Source organism: Sus scrofa, chromosome 7, assembly GCF_054392235.1.
Source record: "Sus scrofa isolate SSC_HxYL_T2T_F1_AM1 chromosome 7, Sscrofa_HxYL_maternal_Yorkshire_Landrace_v2.0, whole genome shotgun sequence".
Lineage (NCBI taxonomy): Eukaryota > Metazoa > Chordata > Mammalia > Artiodactyla > Suidae > Sus > Sus scrofa.
Window position 1 is genome coordinate 90,430,493 of NC_139389.1, and position 19,692 is coordinate 90,450,184.

General features: G+C 33.8%; 1 protein-coding gene across 1 annotated transcript; it reads right to left on the bottom strand.

Annotated features, from left to right (window-relative positions):
- Nucleotides 1–181: 181 nt before the first annotated feature.
- LOC100516538 (olfactory receptor 4K1-like) lies at nucleotides 182–19,422 on the bottom strand. The gene is made up of 5 exons (XM_084970460.1): nucleotides 19,294–19,422; nucleotides 17,793–17,872; nucleotides 15,560–17,148; nucleotides 3,790–4,048; nucleotides 182–1,348 (listed from the first exon to the last, which is right to left on the bottom strand). Exon 3 carries the CDS (start codon nucleotides 16,370–16,372, stop codon nucleotides 15,608–15,610), a length of 765 nt encoding a protein of 254 aa, XP_084826586.1. The 5' UTR covers nucleotides 16,373–17,148; nucleotides 17,793–17,872; nucleotides 19,294–19,422; the 3' UTR covers nucleotides 182–1,348; nucleotides 3,790–4,048; nucleotides 15,560–15,607.
- Nucleotides 19,423–19,692: the final 270 nt, after the last annotated feature.

A 19,692-nucleotide genomic window follows, 5' to 3' on the forward strand; every position in this document is an offset into this window, starting at 1 on the left:
AATACAAAACCATAGCCAAACTTAAAGGTCCAAAGTTGGAAGTCTTCCTAGAGCTATGATTCAGCTCTTCATGGAGTTCCATTATGCAAAAGAATCTAGTGCATGAGTTCATTTCAGGTATTCCTGAAGATATGAAGCTTCTTTAAACTCAGCCATTGGTGTTAGTAATGTGAACATATTATTGAATTATGATTGATTTTTATTTTATTTGAGGGACATTAAAAAGTATAGTTACATTACACAAGGTTATCCATAGTAAGGAATTTGTACCAGAGGCAAAATGTCTTTTCTATTCAGTCATCTTACATTCTGTTTTCTCGGAACTTTATCTCTTTTATGCTATTTTTACTTTTGTAAGATATCTGGAACTAGAAAATTTGTGTAATGAAAGGTAGTGAAGGATCTTATTTTGAAGAATTTCACATCTAAATCAGATCTTGGGAGAGAGTGTGTTTTATTTTACTGACTCTCTACTCATCCACTATTTTTTTTTATTTTATTTTCCCACTGTACAGCAAGGGGGTCAGGTTATCCTTACATGTAGACATTACAATTACATTTTTTCCCCCACCCTTTCTTCTGTTGCAACATGAGTATCTAGACATAGTTCTCAATGCTATTCAGCAGGATCTCCTTGTAAATCTATTGTACGTTTTGTCTGATAAGCCCAAGCTCCCGATCCCTCCCACTCCCTCCCCCTCCCATCAGGCAGCCACAAGTCTCTTCTCCAAGTCCATGATTTTCTTTTCTGAGGAGATGTTCATTTGTGCTGGATATTAGATTCCAGTTATGAGTGATATCATATGGTATTTGTCTTTGTCTTTCTGGCTCATTGCACTCAGTATGAGAGTCTCTAGTTCCATCCATGTTGCTGCAAATGGCATGATGTCATCCTTTTTTATGGCTGAGTAGTATTCCATTGTGTATATATACCACTTCTTCCGAATCCAATCATCTGTCGATGGACATTTAGGTTGTTTCCATGTCCTGGCTATTGTGAATAGGGCTGCAATGAACATGCGGGTACATGGGTCTCTTTTAAGTAGAGCTTTGTCCAGATAGATGCCCAAGAGTGGGATTGCAGGGTCATATGGAAGTTCTATGTATAGATTTCTAAGGTATCTCCAAACTGTTCTCCATAGTGGCTGTACCAGTTTACATTCCCACCAGCAGTTCAGGAGGGTTCCCTTTTCTCCACAGCCCCTCCAGCACTTGTTATTTGTGGATTTATTAATGATGGCCATTCTGACTGGTGTGAGGTGGTATCTCATGGTAGTTTTGATTTGCATTTCTCTTATAATCAGCGATGTTGAGCATTTTTTCATGTGTTTGTTGGCCATCTGTATACCTGAGAAACAAAAACCAAGCAGGAGGCATCACTCTCCCAGACTTCAAGAAATACTACAAAGCCACAGTCATCAAAACAGTGTGGTACTGGTATCAAAACAGACAGACAGACCAATGGAACAGAAGAGAGAATCCGGAAATAAACCCTGACACCTATGGTCAATTAATCTTTGACAAGGGAGGCAAGAACATAAAATGGGAAAAAGAAAGTCTATTCAGCAAGCATTGCTGGGAAACCTGGACAGCTGCATGCAAAACAATGAAACTAGAACACACCCTCACACCATGCACAAAAATAAACTCCAAATGGCTGAAAGACTTAAATATACGACAGGACACCATCAAACCCCTAGAAGAAAACGTAGGCAAAACACTCTCGGACATCAACATCATGAATATTTTCTCAGGTCAGTCTCCCAAAGCAATAGAAATTAGAGCAAAAATAATCCCATGGGACCTCATCAAACTGAAAAGCTTTTGCACAGCAAAGGAAACCCAAAAGAAAACAAAAAGACAACTTTCAGAATGGGAGAAAATAGTTTCAAATGATGCAACTGACAAGGGCTTAATCTCTAGAATATATAAGCAACTCATCCACTATTTTTTTATTTCATTATCTTCCTGGATAATAATTTAAAATCACTTAGCATCTCTTTGAGTTTCACTGGAATGTTTACACATAAAGAACAGAACATGTGATGAATACTTTTAATTCCTATGAACTAATTTCAGGGACTCACCCTTATATTTCAACTCTCCAATTCTCTAGAAAAGCTACCAAAGAATTAATTCACATATTATCAGATATTATGTCAAAATATATGACTCCAGGATTTTCAGAAGATAGAACAAGTGGAGTTTGAAGTCAGAGTAGGCTGCAGGTAAAATCATACACCAAGATGAGTTTGTATTTGAAGGACCATTACATTCTTTTTGGCACTGTTCTCCCCTTCTCATGATTTCTCAGGAAACTCTGGTTAGCAAGTTAACTCCGGGAGCCCACATTGGCCTTTTCTCCCTGAGAAACACCCTTACTCTTAGACCCTTTGATATAAATATTTCATTGAATCCCTAACTACAGGGAAGGAATGAATATCTGACAAAATCAGCTCATAGGGGTTCATAATGTGGCCTATTAGAAAAAGCAAAGCTCTAAGCCCAGGAATCCTTAACCACAGGTTTCCCAAGAACACTTTTTGGTACTAGAACAGAAAGGGGCAGCAGAAGGCATTTGTGAGCAGAGAAGACTTTGTGGTATTTTTAGAATGAACTGTATTATGTGAGACAATGATCATAAGATTTCTGCCCAATGAGTGATATGAAAACTTTAATTCTTCCATTGTCATTGCTCCCTTTGGTGCCCAGAAAAAAAAAAAAAAAAAGGTCACTGCTTTCAGAGAGCAAAACATGGTCAAATCAATTCCATCAAAGAGCTGAGTTTCTTAGTACAAACCATCATTGTGGTGAGCAACAGAAACTTAAATTACTTTAAATATAAATCCTTTACTTCTAATATATGTGCATTCTTTTTTATTTCATTTATTCTAAACATATGTAAGTGCCTGCTTTTCCCAGGGCACTGTGCTGTGAACTGGTGATAGAGCATTTAGGTTTATAATTTGCCTCCCCAAAGATCATTTATTAATATTCATAATCCCTTGTTCATTTAGAGAAGTTGATGAATTCTCATTTCCCTTCATTCCCTAGCATATTTCTTTTTAGATTAAATGTGCTGTCTTTTTATCTCATGTAAAACTACTTATTGTAGTGAAAACATAAAATTTATTATCATAAAAAATTTATGTTAAATCACAGTTGCCCTCGGGCAGTTGTATGACACTTCGTAGGTAGCCTTTCAGGGTTCATTATCCTCAAATATCAAATGTTGAAGATGATATTACTCTCAAAGAAATATTCAAAATAGTTCTTAAACAGTCATGTAGATGACAGCTTTAATTGTGATGATTGTCAATTAAATTTGCTTAATAACATATTGTTTCAGATCAGAATAAGCAGTTATTTCCCAATTATTTTACTGGCCAAGGATAGTGTTATCTGACTCATGCAAGAATGAGTTTCTAATTAGTAAATGTTTTCATGTAAAGATCAATTTTTCATTTCTTATAATATTTAATGCATGCATATAGGATTGTACTTGGTGACCCGCAGTTCCCTCCTATTTGAAATTCTATCAATAAATCTTCCCCCAGTACTTCTATCTCAGAAATTATGACCGGTAGATGCAGTGAGAGAATTAAGAGTATAATTTACAGAGGTCACCAAACACTTCCAGTTCAAAGACATAACTTTCATAAGCTTCCCAACATTTCCACTGCCTTTACCTTCTCCCTCTAAATCCAGTTCAGAGATACAACAGTATGTGTGGAGACAAATGCTTGTGTGTTGTCTACAGAAGGATACTGACAAAATGCTTTCACTTACCTAAGATGAAAGGGAAAGTGTAGAGATATAATCCATAGTCATTAATGCTTGGGAAAAATTTAGTTGTTGCTTCTACATCTCCTAAGAAAACAGACCTGGATCTGAAGAGATGAATTGTAAAGTTTCCTTTTAAATAAGAAAGAAAGAAATTCAGGGTATCTGTGCCAGAGTGGACTGTCTTCAAAGAGGTGAGATAGGGCTGGATGCTCTGTCCCAATGCAGATCTTAAGTAGCTGGGGGAGCCCAAGTAGTCAGGAATCTAAAAGAGGCAAAGGAGTAGATAAAAAAGAAATGCTAAAACAGAATCTCTTATCTCACAGTCTTGCAAAAAATTTATCATAACTAGCTATCTTGCTTCTGTTTTCAATAGCAGTGAACTGGATGATTATGAATGACTTTCAAAGACCTCTAGAAACTAAAATCAATTAAATATCGCTGAGGATAACATTAAGGTAATCACTTCCTAGGCTTCATTGAAGCTGTAAGTATAGAATATTTACCCACGTATTCTAGGAAAATGCTGTCTTTCAACTTAACCTCATCTGAGAGATCCAGAGAATGGATGAAATTATTTAGGGATTTAAACAGGGGAAGCCCGTAGAGAACTTAATCTCAATTTAATCTATAAAATATTATATATATTTTTTTAATTACCAAAAATATTTTAGGAACTATCACCAGTGATAGCGATTATTATATGATTTGGGGCCTGTAAAGATACCGAGGTATCAATAATATTGCATCATTTTATCAAAACCATGTTTAGGGACTATGTAGGCATTTTCTTCCCTTAATCGTACTTTCCTTTGATTCAAAGTTTAGACAGTTTTTTTCCCTGCTTCTCACAAATATGTGATCAACAAATAAATACCTGAATCAAACATTTTGTGCAATATTGAGAAGTTCTTTTGTGGTACAGCAGGTTAAGAATCTGGTGCTGTCACCACAGCAGCTCAGGTCGCTGCTGTGGCGCATGTTCAGTCCCTGGCTTAGGAACATCAACATGCCATTGGCGTGGCAAAAAAATTGTGCAACATTTAATTTACCATTGGGTGAATTTATCATAATAGTAGTAGGATTCTAAAAGTTAGTAATCATATATGAGGTACTTTTGTTTTTCACAAGTAGGATATATATTCAGCAAGATATTTTCACAAGTTAATTATATTAGTATTTTCTTGTCACGAGTTAACAAGAACAATTCTTAATTATGAGCTTTAAAATAGCCTGAAGTCCAAGTCAGTGGATGATGTCCAAAGACATCACAGACTATAAGAGAAGTATTAGCCTGAGTTATAGCAAATATGTGTTCCTATTTGACCTCTCACTAAATAACTTTACTATTTTGAGCAAATTATACACTCTTCAAGGTGCACCTTTTCAAAAAAGAGAACTCTCCCTCCTAATTTTTACTATTCTAGAATTATCTATCTTTTGAAAACATAATCTCAAAAAATCAAGTTAATTCAATGATAAAAGTAATTAAAAATGTATCATAATAGAAGTATATTCAATCAAAAGAGTGAGTCCGTCCTGGTTTTAGCAAAAAATATTATGGCCATCAATCACTTCTCAGATTTAGATATTTGGACAAGAATAATAGACAAAATGGACATAGAATATTCAAATATTGAAAGGGTGAAATAATGTATCTCTGTATTCTCTACTCTGACTGAACTAGAAAGCTGAGAAAAATAGCACTCTTCCAGTCCCTAGTCTTCTAATATTTGCACCTACTGGGAAAAATAGCATTCTTTAGGATCCATTGGATGGGAGCAAATGTAATGAACCTATGTCTTTCCAGACTTCAGTCTTCACCATTTATACATTGAAGTATCATTGTCTTCAACACATACATATAAGAAAAGCCATCATAATTGTTAGAAGCTAATTAGTGACTTGACATCACTAGATCATAGTGTCTAAGAGACACAGAGAAGACTTGTGACAGCAAAAATTACCTTCATTAGGGCTAATTGCATGAGAGAGTTTGTTTGCTCACAAGAATTATACTGCATCATCTCGAGGATTCACAAATGGACAAAGCAGCAGGACTAATGGAAATGTTTTTTCCTGTTGTGAAAAATGTAACATGATAGAAAGAAAAGCAGTGACTTGAGATTGTTAGCTAGTCCTTTCTTCTTCACCTGAGTTTTAGAACAGGGCCCCTGGGTGTCAAGAATTGATGAGGAGCCGTTTTTTGCCTCTACATACTACACAGCAGGGCAACATCTTGGTATTTTAATTGCCCTACAAGAGCCACATGCATGGTTTCAAAGGCAAGAATCCTGGGGTAGAGAAGAGAGAGATCTTCTATGATAGAAACACTGCATCCTGCAGAATAGATTCTAGACTCTAAGTGATTTTGCAAAAATTTAAACTTTTTTATTCACATTTTTAGGAAAAAAAAATGCCACTAAGTGAAGCTCTGATTTTCTCTTCTCCTGAGGAGAAAGGGCAGAATGTAAAATGACAAAGAAAGAGGTTTCTTATTATAGGATAGAATTCTGATACTGTTATGGACACTAGAAATCAACTAATTCAGTAAATTTATATATCAGATCAGTCGAATGAACTCTTGAAGAATTAGTTGCTGGACTTGGATGACACTTTCCAGTTCCATCTTACAACCTCTTGTCTAATGCTCTTCCACTCTACCATGACGTCTCTTCCATAGGCTGGAACATTTTGAAGTTATGATTAGAGCTAAGCTGATTGTTCATCTCTTCACAGATTTATGTATTTAGAGCACTCCTAAATGTTTCTTTGACCAATACTTCCCAGTACCCTTGAAGTCTGTTGTTTCTACTACCCTTTTCATGTAGGTATTCTCCAAAAATTTCTCATTTGGGATTTATTTTCCCTCTAGGATCTCCTGCTGGATGATTTAATACATACAAATAACTTTAAATCTTTATAAGAAGGAGCGCTATGTTTTCCAAGTTTCTAAAATGTACCTAAGTGTATATCTCTAAATTTACCTGTATGGTAAATACCAACGTTTACCTGTATGGTAAATACCAACTCTGCTAATATCATTATCATCCTAGAAAATATCCAGGCTCAAGTCACAGATATAATGGGTGATGTCTACTTCTCTAATATCCCTGTGTTTAATTCTCAAGTTTGTTGTGATAGATGGGATCACACTGTTTATATAGTTTTTCTGATGCTTATATTCTCTAAACATGAATCGTGAATCTTTCCCCTGTTGTTACATGTAATTTGTAAATTTGCTTTTTAATAGTTGCATCTTCCTCAAATTTATAAACTTAATAATTATTTCCACTTTGTAGAAAATTTTAAGTATTTTTTTCCTAATTGAAGATAAATGTGATTTTAAATTATATATATAGGAACTTCCTTGTGGCACAGATGGTAAGGATCCAGCACTGTCACTGCAGTGGCTTGGATCATTGCTGTGGTACAGGTTCTATCCCTGGCTCAAGAACTTCCACATGCTATAGTCACAGGCCAAAACTTAATTAATGTATATATAAATAATTTAAAAATTTTCCAACTGCTTTCTCAGGATAAGTTTTTCTAAAACTATTTAGATCAAGAATTTGAACATTTCTGAGTCTCTGGATTCTCACAAAACTTCAGACTCTAGTATCATAGTTTCATTACCATAAAATCTTCCATTTGTGGTTAAATACTTCCCCCTCCTTAACCCTTAGCAACCACTAATGTGTTTTCTAGGTCTACAGATTTGCCTTTTCCAGAACATCATGTGTTCACTGTGTACAGTACATGTACCGTGTGTAGCCTTTTCAGCTATCTTCTTTAATTTAGAAGTATGCATTTAAGATTCATCTATGTTTTTGCATGGAGTAATAGCTCATTCTTTTTATCATGGTATAGTGTTCCATTGTATGTCCCTCCCTTTATCTATTGAGGGACATTTTAGTTGCTTCCATTTTTTTTTTCTTTTCTTTAGTAATAGTGAAGTTTCTATAAATGCTCTTGTTCAGGAGTTGTGAATATATATCATTTCAAATCAGTTGAGAAATCTAATTTGATAGGAAGAAATGTTTGACTCATGTATTTTAAAGCTCAAAAAAACAGGTACAAAGAGATGAGGATTATTGTGTCTTCTTGATGATCAAACTCATTATTACCATGACACATCTCTCTTTTATCTTTGGTTAATATTCCTTATTCTGAAGTCTTCAGAGTCAGATATTGATATAATTTCTTTGGTTCCCTTGTAATTACTGTTTGCAATGTGTGTCTTTTCTCCATCCTTTTCTTTCAAGCAGGCTGTGTCTTTATATTTAAAATGGATTCCTTGCAGACAGCTAAAAGCTGGCTCTTGCTCATGATTCATTGTGGCAATATCTTTTAGTGGAGTCCTTAGACCATTGGCATATGATGTAATTGTTTAAAGGCTCTATATTTACTACCTTGCTATTTCTTCTATTTTATCTGTATATTTACTCCTTTGCCCACTCTTTTTGCTCTCTATTGGATTGTTTTTAGTTTCCTATTTACACTATTTTTTCTCATCTTTTAATTGCTCTCTTTTTTTCAACTTATTAAACTATATTGTAACATCTTATTGTATAAAACACTTCTTTTTTATATCTAGTGTTTCATTCAAAATATTGGCAAAATGTTATTTTTGAGAAAATAACAATAAATTTTCATAATTGGATTTACTCTGACATGCTTTAAATTTTTGTTAGATGTGGGGCTTTAATCTTAAAAATATTTTATTGAGGTATGATTAACATACAAAAACTATACAAATTTAATTTACACAACTTGATGACTGAAGGTAATTATACATTCATGAAATTGTCACCACAATCTATGTCATAAACATATCCATTAACTCCAAAAGTTTCTTTCCATGTAATTCTTTTATGATAAGAACACTCAACAGGAGTTCCAGTTGTGGCTCAGCAGTTAACACATCTGACTAACGTCCATGAGGACACAGGTTCAGTCCCTGGCCTTGCTCAGTGGGTTGCCGTGAACTGTGGTATAGGTCATAGACACTCCTCAGATGCTGCATTGATGTAGCTGTGGCATAGGCCAGCAGCTACAGCGCCAATTCAACCCCTAGTCTGGGAACCTCCATATGCCACAGGTGCAGCCCTAAAAACAAAGCAAAAAGCAAACAAAAAAAGCCAACATAAGATCCACTCTCTAAACATATTTCAGGTGTAAAATACAGTATTAACTAAAGTCACCATGATGTACATTAGAAATCCAGAACTTTTTAATCTTATAACTGAAACTTTGTAAACTTTGACCTCACTAATATGTCCCTGTTTTCCCCTCCCTCCAGCTCCTCAAAACCACCATTTCACTCTCTGCTTCCATGAGATTTTTCTGTGATTTTGACTATTTTAGATTCCTCATATAAATGATATATACATAATATATATCCTACTGTGTCTGGTTTATTGCACTTATTGTAATGTCTTTCAGGTTTATGCATGTTGATGAAAATGGTAGGATACCCTTGTTTTTTAAAGATGAAAAATATTCTGTGGTATCTTGTACCACAGTTTCTTCTTCCATTCATCCACTGATAGGCATTTAGATCCATGCCTTGACTATTGTGAATAATGCTGCAGTGAACACGGGGATGCAGATATCTCTTCAAGATCCTGATTTCAGTTCCTTTGGGTATGTACCCAGAAGTGGGATTGCTGGATCATATGGTAGCTCTATATTTTTTTAATTTTTTGAGGAAACTCCATACTGCTTTCCATACTGGCTGCAGCAATTTGTATGTACACTGATAGGTTAGAAGGGTTTGTTTTTTTCTACATCTACCACTGGTTATATTGTAGAACTTTAATTCATGCTTTTTTATCCATTTAATTATATATATATATATATATATATATATATATATATATATATATATATATATATATATATATTTTGGTCTTTTTTAGGGCCACACCCACGGCGTATGGAATTCCCAGGCTAGGGGTTGAATCGGAGCTGTAGCTGCCAGCCTACACCACAGCCACAGCAATGTGGAATGCGAGCCATGTCTGCGACCTACACCAAGCTCACGGCAACATCGGATCTTTAACCCACTGAGTGAGACTGGGGATCGAACCTGAATCCTCATGGATACTCGTCAGATTTGTTACCACTGAGCCACATGGGAACATCAATAATCTCTAAATTTTAATAAGTGTGTTTAAACAATTTGTGTTTAATATAATAATTGATATTGTTAGATTTAAGCTCACCTTCTTGTAGCTACTTTTCATTTGTCCCATCTTTTTGTTTTCTTTTCCCACTTTTCCTATCTTCTTTTGATTATTATGTTTTTTATTCCTTAGTTGACCTCCTTTATTTAACTATTTTATCTATTCATTGTAAAAAGTTTATTATATACATTTTAAACTCAACATAATATACCTTTAAGTTATATTATACCACATTAACATATAGTATAAGAACCTTAAAACAGTCTATTTCCTGAATTTGAGCGTTGTTATTTTTACTCCAGCATATGTTTAAATAGCATCATATATGATTACTATTTTGCTTTAAACACTGAGTTATTGTTTAGAAAGATGAAGAAATATTATATAACTAGGTCACTTTGCTGTACAGCAGAAATTAACAGAACATTGTAATACAACTATGATAAAAATTTTGAAAAAATTAAGTTTTTTATTTACCCACACCTTTCCAGTTGTCCTTTGTTCTTTAAGGTAAATCCAGACTTTTAATTTGTTCTCTGAAGCACACAGAAATTTCTGGATTTGGCCTTTGTTTCTTCTATTCCCTAACCAATGGCCTGGAAATATATCTTTAGGCAGGAAGTTAGGGTAACATAGGCCCCCACTGTCTTTGTTTTCTTTCTCACAAGAATCATTTTTCTTCATTGCCTGGATATATGTGGAAGTTTTTATTTTGTACCTTTTGTTTGTTTTTGTTTATTTCAAGAAGGAGATTAAATCTGAAACTCATTATGTTATTTTGCCTAAAAATGATATTCAAATTACATTTTAAAGAAATTTGAAAATCAGAAAAATGACCATTTTAATGTCTCTTCATATTTACCCTTATCAGTTCTCTTTATTCTTTTTATATTCAACTGAGTTCATATCTGGTGTTTTTTCCTTCAGTATTAGGTACTCCCTTTAACTTTCTGTTTTGCAGTAAAAGTCTACCAACCATGAATTTTTCTCACCAGTTTATTTATTTCATCTTTGTTTTTGAAGGATGTTTTTCCTACATCAATAATTATATTAATAGTTTATTGTTTCCTCTTAGAACTTTGGCAATTCTATTCTTTTGTCCACTAATAGAAATCTTCAGTTATTTTTTCCATAGTTCCCCTGTTTATAATCTTTCTTTCGTCTATGCCTACTGTAAGACTTTTCCTTTAAGACAAATTTCTAGTATTGATTATGATATTCTTGTTGTGATGTTCTTAAGCTGGACATTTGTAGGAATTCTTGACTATTTATGTTAAAATTTTTCATCAAATTTGTAAAATTTTGGTCACTGTTTCTTAAAATATGTTTTTCAGTACCTCCCTTTTCTTCTTTCCCACTAAAACTCCAATTACATATGTGTTAGACTAATTGATATTATCTTACATATCACTGTAACTCTCCTCAGTTTTTCATTTTGTATTTTTTGTCTCTGTACATCTGTTTTGAGATTTTCTCTTGTTATACCTTAAATTTAATGATCATTTATTTCATACTGTCTGATTTGCCCAAACATGCCATTAATAATCTCTACTAACAATTCATCCATAATTATATTTTTCTCTAGAAATGTTGTTTTGTTAAACATATTTCATATCTCACTGTTATGTTCATGTTTTTCTTTATATCCTTTGCATATTTATACTAGCACTTTTAAAGTTATTTTCTTCTAATTCCAATGTCTAGGTAATTTCTAAACCTATTTCTGTTGATTTAAAATTCTTCTGATTATGATTCATGTTTTTGTGCTTCTTTACGTATCTAGTAATCTTTGATTGAATGGCAGACAATATAAATTTTACAGTTCTGAGTGCAGGACTTTTTTTTCTTTCTACAAAAATAGTGGTCTTTGTTCAGTCAGTCAGAGAAGTTACTAGTGGGTCAGGTGAATTATTTCAGGGTTTGTTTTTAAATATTTTAGGTTGAGTTCTTTACTAAATACTCAGTTTACATCTGAAGTTTATCTGAATTTAATTTGCTATGAATCCCACCTCCATCCACTTCATTTTTATACTTTAAAAAAAAACATTGTTTTCACCTTCTGGGTTAGCATTTCAGTTTACTGGAGTAGATAACAGTGTTATTTATAGGTACTATTAACTGTTTTATCCTAGACATTTTTTTCTATCCTTAGTTTATGAAAGTTTTTTCCCAGCAATGATTATTAACGGTCATTGAAATTTTTTTCATGTCTTGAGACAATCATATGTTTCTTTTCTTGTACCTTTTTAACAGAGTAAATTATATTGACTAATAATCAAATGTCAAACCAGTCTTGCATTTCTGAGTAGCCTTAATTAGATCATTCTTTTTGCTTATTGCTTTTGTATATTCTTGGATTTATATTGCTGTTTTTTAAGGAATTTTGTGATTTGTCATTAAGTGAGCTCACATAAAATGTTCCCCTATCATATGATGCTTTTCAGATTTTGGAATGAAGTTTATTCTGGCTCCACTGGGTGGAAGGAAGTTCTTCCAGAGAAGGGAAGAAACGTTAGTCTCTATCTTCAGATGGCATTCTTGCACAGGAGGATTCACATTTTTTTTCTTCTTTATGACTAGTTTTAACCAATTCTTCAAAGAAACTATAATTTTTAGAGTCCATGATGTACAACATATACATATTTACTTTTGTGCTTCGGAATTGGATGATTAAATTACTCAAGAAAGAAGCCTTCAAGGAATAGGTATTGGGTCATGAATGCAGACTTATTTTGATAAATACAACAAATTGCTTTCTAAAAAATTTCCAGTAATTTTTGACCAAATAGAACTTCCATATTTCTAAAGTTTCAGTTCTATTCAGTATTTTAGTATCAAAAATACTAAATAGAAAACACAAAACTGTTTGATTCTTTATCAGTTTACTAGAGGACAATATACTTCTCTAGTATTTTAATTTACATTTTATACCTAATAGATTTAATTTTTCTATTTTTTGTTTACAATTTGTATAGCTTTTCCTTAAAATTGCTACTTATGATATTGGACTCATAAGCCTTTAGAAATGATAAGATTGCTATTAAGAGTTGGGTTTCATAAGCATACATAAAGGATAGGAGAACATATCTCACTTCTCAATTCTCAGTTATGCTGATTTCTGGGCCAATGAATTTTGACTTTAATCTGGTAAGAGTATTAATACACCTTGAGAAAGATTGTATGCAGACATGAATATATAGATAAATAAGAGGGGAAATCACTGACACAAATTATAACAGTGCCTTTCCAACATTGTTCAGGTGAGTGTTTCCCTATCAGGTTATCAGACTGTAATGATCTTATATGTATCAATCATGTAACCCAAACTTTAAATTTTAATGTAAATTCACCAAAACCATTACTGATATTTGGCTTCTATCTCAAGAACAATGCTGTGACTCTTTGATATGACAATTATATTTTCAATGTCATTTGACAAATTCCCCCAATTTTCTTGCAATTATTAACAAGTTTGGGTTTATGGGTCTGTATGTCTGTGGGCCTAAACATAAACTGGGGCAACTCATTATATTAATGTCAGTTATGGAAATTTCTGGTGGTTGGCCAGCTAAAAGCCCTCTCCTGTTTGTCCCATTCTGCAACTCTAATAAAGAGTAAGTCCTTTTTTTTAATGTAAAACCTCTATGATTCTCTGTTTCCTTAACACGCAGTCATTTATATGAGACCAAAGATCTTTCTTAATTGTCTCTATGTGAGCACAATATCTGCATAAATTAAGTTTGAAATTGCTGAAATACATTGGGATGCTTTGAATTGAACAAAGCTGAACATTACCACACTTAATTATCAACATCGCAATGTTTATAACATCCATTGTAATATCCAAATATCCTTTACTTGGCTTCATTGCATAATTGTTAATGAACTTTTTAATAGCTAAATTGGTTTGAAAATTTTTCTGGAATATGGAACTCTGGCTTTTGCCTCTTTTGTAATACTTGTCATTGCTCATTTTAATCACAGTCATATAGGAAGTTTTAAGTCAATATCAGTTTACTAAAGTGATATCTGATGAAGTAACCTTACATGTGGACAATTAAATATGATAACAAGAGCAGATTGCTACAAAGTACAATGTCTCATAAAAAATCTGAGACTTAGATATGGACACTCTCCTTTTCCACTAGCTCCTGACTCCATGACTCCAAATACCACTTTTGTATAAAACAACAGTAGAACTTACCTGGAAATCAATGCTCTGAATTATATTTCCTCTTTATGGCATTCACTGCATGTTCTTGCATGTTAAACTCTAAGTACACTGACCAATATAGTAAGAAATAGAACAAAGGTTGTCTTAGGGAAATACAATCTATTTTAAGAAAAAGCAAAAACACAATTACATCTTCAGTACAAAAACCACAAGTTTGAATTGAAAGCTAACACAAACAGAATAAATTCCTCCTAGCATGAATACACAGTGATACAGTGATGGCAGGGACTGATCTGTGACTGTTAAGGAACTGAATCACATATGCTCATTCCTTCTCCTATTCATTCCCTGATTTGGTGGGATGCTTTTGAAGTTTCCCTCAAAGTTTTAAAGAAAATAAGTAGGGGATATGTTTTCTAATTACTAATATATATGCTTTGTGTGGCTACTTGAAATAAACTCTCAAACTTAGCTAAACAAAGTCAATAACTACTCAGATATCCTGTAGTCATTTTCAACTAATGGCAAGTTTATTATCAGTGATACAGTGTGTAAAGTGATATGGCATTTCTCCCAGAAAATATTAAGAGCATTCTTGTAATTTGAACTATGGGCTTGGTTATATTGCTGACATGGTATTTGTTTCAGTCGGAGCAGCAAAACTCAGTCCTATCATTGATATTATAGTATTTTGAGTATTTAAGATTTAACATAAATAATAAATAAAAAAATTTATAAACACTAATGCCTTATTTGTGAGTGTGGAATACTTGTAGCTATTTATACGAATCAAGTTATTAACTGAAATACTTATGAACTATAATTTATACAAGTAGAGAAGTCTTCATTCAGCATATCATGTCAAAGCAGATTCTATTTTGTTTTTCTTTTTTTACTTTTTTTAGAGCCACACCTGTGGCATATGGAAGTTCCCAGGCTAGGGGTCAAATCTGAGCCACAGCAACATGGGATCCAAGCCATCTGCAACATACACCATAGCTCACTGCAATGCCAGATCCTTAGCCAGGGTGAGCAGGAATCAAACCTGCATCCTCATGTATACTAGTCAGACTCCTTACCACTGAGCCACAATAGGAACTTCCCACATTCTGTTTTTAAAGCTAAATTTCTTTCTTTGTTACCCCAATAAATTATTTGTGTTAACTAATCTGCCTTAATATAGAAATGACTTTAAAATGCCACAAGATTTTTTTTAACTATATATAGGAAAAAATATTTGAATTTTAATATGTGTACTTGCTGTTTCAGAGAGGATGAGAGAGCCACAGAATATCAGGATGTATAACATAATATGAGATCCTGCACTGCATTTACCAACAGCACCAGATTCAGGTCCTATAATCATGGAAGACTAATTGTGATTGAAACACAGTCAGAACAATTGTATACATACATTGCAAACAACAAGAAGAAAGGACTTGTGTTACTTCTTCACAGTTGTCTAAGAGACTTCCTTGGAACCCACATGCTGCTTCCTCAGCTTCTTCATGGCTTCCTTTACATCTTTATTCCTCAGCGTGTAAATCATAGGGTTAAGGAAGGGCGTGAAGACAGTAAAAAACACAGAGATAAATTTGTCAATTGGGAAGCTTTCAAAGGGCCAAATATAGATAAAGATTAATGGGCCAAAGAACAAAACCACAACAGTGATGTGGGCAGAGAGAGTGGAAAGGGCCTTGGATGTCCCACCAGGGGATTGGCGGAGGACAGTGGCGAGGATGACAGTGTAAGAAATGAGCAAAAGGAGAAAACAGATAAGTGAGAGCAGGCCACTGTTTGTGAGCACAAGGATCTCTAAAACATAGGTGTCTAAGCAGGCAAGCTTGATCACGAGGGGAAGGTCACAAAAGAAATTGTCCACCTTGTTGGGTCCACAGAAAGGAAGGTCAACTGTCAATGCTAGATGGCTGGATGAGTGTAGAATGCCAATGGCCCAAGAAACCCCCACCAGAATAGCACACACCTTTCGGCTCATGATAGTCATGTAATGCAGAGGTTTGCAGATTGCAAGGTATCTGTCGTAGGCCATGGCAACAAGAAGCACCATCTCACTGCCCCCGAAAACATGCAAGAAAAAGATTTGTGACATGCATCCCTGGAAGGTGATGGTCTTATGTTCCCTGAGGAAGTCTGCAATCATCTTGGGAGTGGCAAAGGTAGCCTGACACACATCGATGAAGGAGAGATTACTGAGAAGAAAGTACATTGGGGAGTGCAGTCGAGAGTCTGTGATCGCTATGAGGATGATAAGGATGTTTCCCAAGACCGCAGCTCCATAAAACACAGAGAAGATTAAGAAAAGGAAGAGTTGCAGTTCCTGAGAGCTAGACAGGCCCAACAAAATGAATTCAGTAACCACTGACTTATTGCTCCATCTATTAACAGAACCTGGGCTGCTGAAGTTATCTATAGGGAAGAAAAATAATTAAAATGAATAAGGAGAAGCCCTTCACCATTTTGCAAATCAAGTCAATCCTCCAGTTCCAATAACTATCAAAATAATATAGTGAGGCTATAAGAGAGTAATTATTCACATTATTATTAGGAACTCCTTTTTCGTTTGAATTACTTACATAATTATAAGAATTGTTCTTTTGCATTTATGGATTGACTAGATAGAAAGATAGAGATAGTATGTTTAGCCAGCTAATAGGTAAGGCAATATGGAAGCAAGAGAAAAGTCAATTTGACCCTGTATTCTAACATACAAGAATAACATACAAGAAGTGTATGTCTAACATTCAAGAATAACATACATGAATAATATACAAGAAGTGTGCAAAATCTCAAAAGCACTTTAAAAATTCCATATACCATACTTACACATTCAGATTATTAATTCAGAAAATGAGCTTGATGCCTTTTATGTAAGATACTTCTTGAAAGGAGAGGAAGTTTAGGTGAAGTGGTGGAAATCAGCCCAGTTACTGTGATAATGACATCAGAGAAATAGGTGAAATATGGACGTGCATTTGATATAATCTGCAGTATAATGAGAGAAACATTAATATAAGTTAAACTAGTGTGATTGACAAATTGCCTTCACTTTACTATATTAAAAAAATGAATTTCAAAAAAGTGAGTGATACAATTTATCAGTCAAAGTATCTTCCTAGAACCTCAGAAGCAGACATTCTTTTCACTCTTTATTTTTCTCCATGTGATTTCCCTTTTGCAGCAGTTGACTTCAGTACTCTTTAATCTGACTAGCTACCTGCTCTTCAAAGATGATTCTGAATGCAGATTTAATTATCATGATAAATTTCCTAATTAAATTTGAATCACTATCTTTGCTGATGAATTTATAACCTCTTCTTTCCCTAATGAGGTTAATATCACAATCACAAAAGTATTTTTTCAAAGTCAACTGAATAGCATAATTGATAAAATTAATTCATTCAACAAACAATATAAGGTTGCCTGCTCTGCACCATGCAGAGTACCCATGTCTTGGAGACAAGGAATAGAGGGAAAAAAAATAAAGGCAAATATGTTCTACCTTTCTGTAGTTACATCCTAAGGGGGTGTTGGGGCTGGGAGAGGGAATTAAAATAAAATTTATGTTATGTCAGTTAGTTATAAGTGCTGTGGAGAAAATAAAGCAGCACAAAGGAATATGAACTAACCAAGTAGTCAGAAGAAGCCTCACAAAGCAGACCATATTTCAGCAACAACTAAAGAAAAGAGAAGCAAGCTTTGAGGAGATCTGCATAAGACAAAAGGAATAACAATCATGTGCAATAAGCATTCTCTTAAAAAACATCAGTATAATTTTGACTTCTATAGTAGAAATTAAATGCATGGAAATTTAGCTTTTAACCTTATTATGGAATTGACATGGCTTTACTGTATTCTGCCTCATAAGCTTAAACAAGTCTACATTTTAGGAAGGTATAATTTCAGCCTTATAATGAGAACATATTGTAAGCCTAGTCTTTTTTTATTTTCTAGAAAGAATAGAATTGCTTTCCAAAATAAATATTTCCATATGTATACTGTACAGAATTTGAAAAGTAATTTATATATTTTATATAAATGTGTAAATTGAAATGTCCTATGATTTCCAGAAAGAACCCTTGAAATGCAGCTCATGACCAGATATCAAAAAACTGAGAAGAACTTTCTGTGTATCTGTAGTCACCCTCAGTGACATCTAGTTGAGCTATATTATTTATTCAAGGAAAGACTTTCACATATTGAGAGACTATAAAAATATAAAAATTTCTAATTACTTGTTTGTGTTATTTCATAGACTCTTATGCCTTTTAAAATATCGTTAGTGCTGTATCTATATGTATAAGGCCTACAAGTGCTTGCTAAGTGTTGGTGCATTAAACCAAAGTTTTCTGGCTTTAAATTATTGCATTTTGCCTACAATTATTTTTACTGAATTGACTTTTTTTCTAAAAGTACAGGTAGAATTTATCTAAAGTCATTATAAAAGTTTTTTTTTCCATTTTAAGATGTAATCATATTCCTATTCACAGTTATGTGATCAGAGAGTAAAAATTTACACAGGATGCCATAAAAAGAGCATACACTTTGAGATCAGAAGATCAGGGCTTAATTCATGACTTCATTGCTTACTCTCTGTGATAATGTTTTTGTTCATTCATTTCAACTAATTGAGCACCTATTATAATATGTGCCAAGCATTCTGTAAGGCCTAGAGATGATGACCAAAACAGATAGGAATCATGTCCTCATGCAATTCATCACAATTCTCTGAGCTTTTTGATTCCTTATTTGTTATAGCATACATTTAAAATAGCCTCATAAACTATAAAGTCAAAAATAAATATTAGCTGTGTTAGCATGCTGTTATAATTAAAAATCATCTCATACAACTTTACCTCCATGCAGGTGAAGCCAATCTGAGTGGGAAAATATCTGCTTCTGAGCAGGTCAACAATCCATGATATTTTAAAAGACAAAAAGATAAGACTAAAATAAAGTATTAGAGTAAATTAATATTTCTATAATAAACCTATAATTTATTGAAATGATGAAATGGAAATCTGATGAAAAAGAAACGAAGTACTGAAAAGAAGCCAAGTAGTGTTCTTTACTTTTCTCTCTGTATACACCTATAGTTAATTCCAGTTTTTAGAGGTCTTTAGAGCTCACCTGTAAAAGAAAGAAAGTAGAGTAAACCAAAGCTAGAATTATGTTCCCGGTGGTTATTGCTGTGAAAAAGAGGAGGGCATTCTTTGATGTATCATTATAGAATCTACTTCAAGTTTACAAATAGTGCCCTCTCTTTGACATCAGAATCCCTAGGGATAAACTCTCCTTGGTCGCTGAGTTTGGAAAGCAAGCAACTGCAGAGCTCTACATAAGATAAAAATAAACTACACATGGAACAACTCTTCCATTTAAAAAGAAATGTGAAATTCATAAGTGGTACTTTTTGGACCCAGAAATTGATTTTTATGAGCCAGGAGTTTTAGCCAAAGCATTCCAATCAAATAGAGAGAGAGAAGTGAAGTTTACAAAGTAAGAAGGCAAGTCACGCAAGCTTTTCCT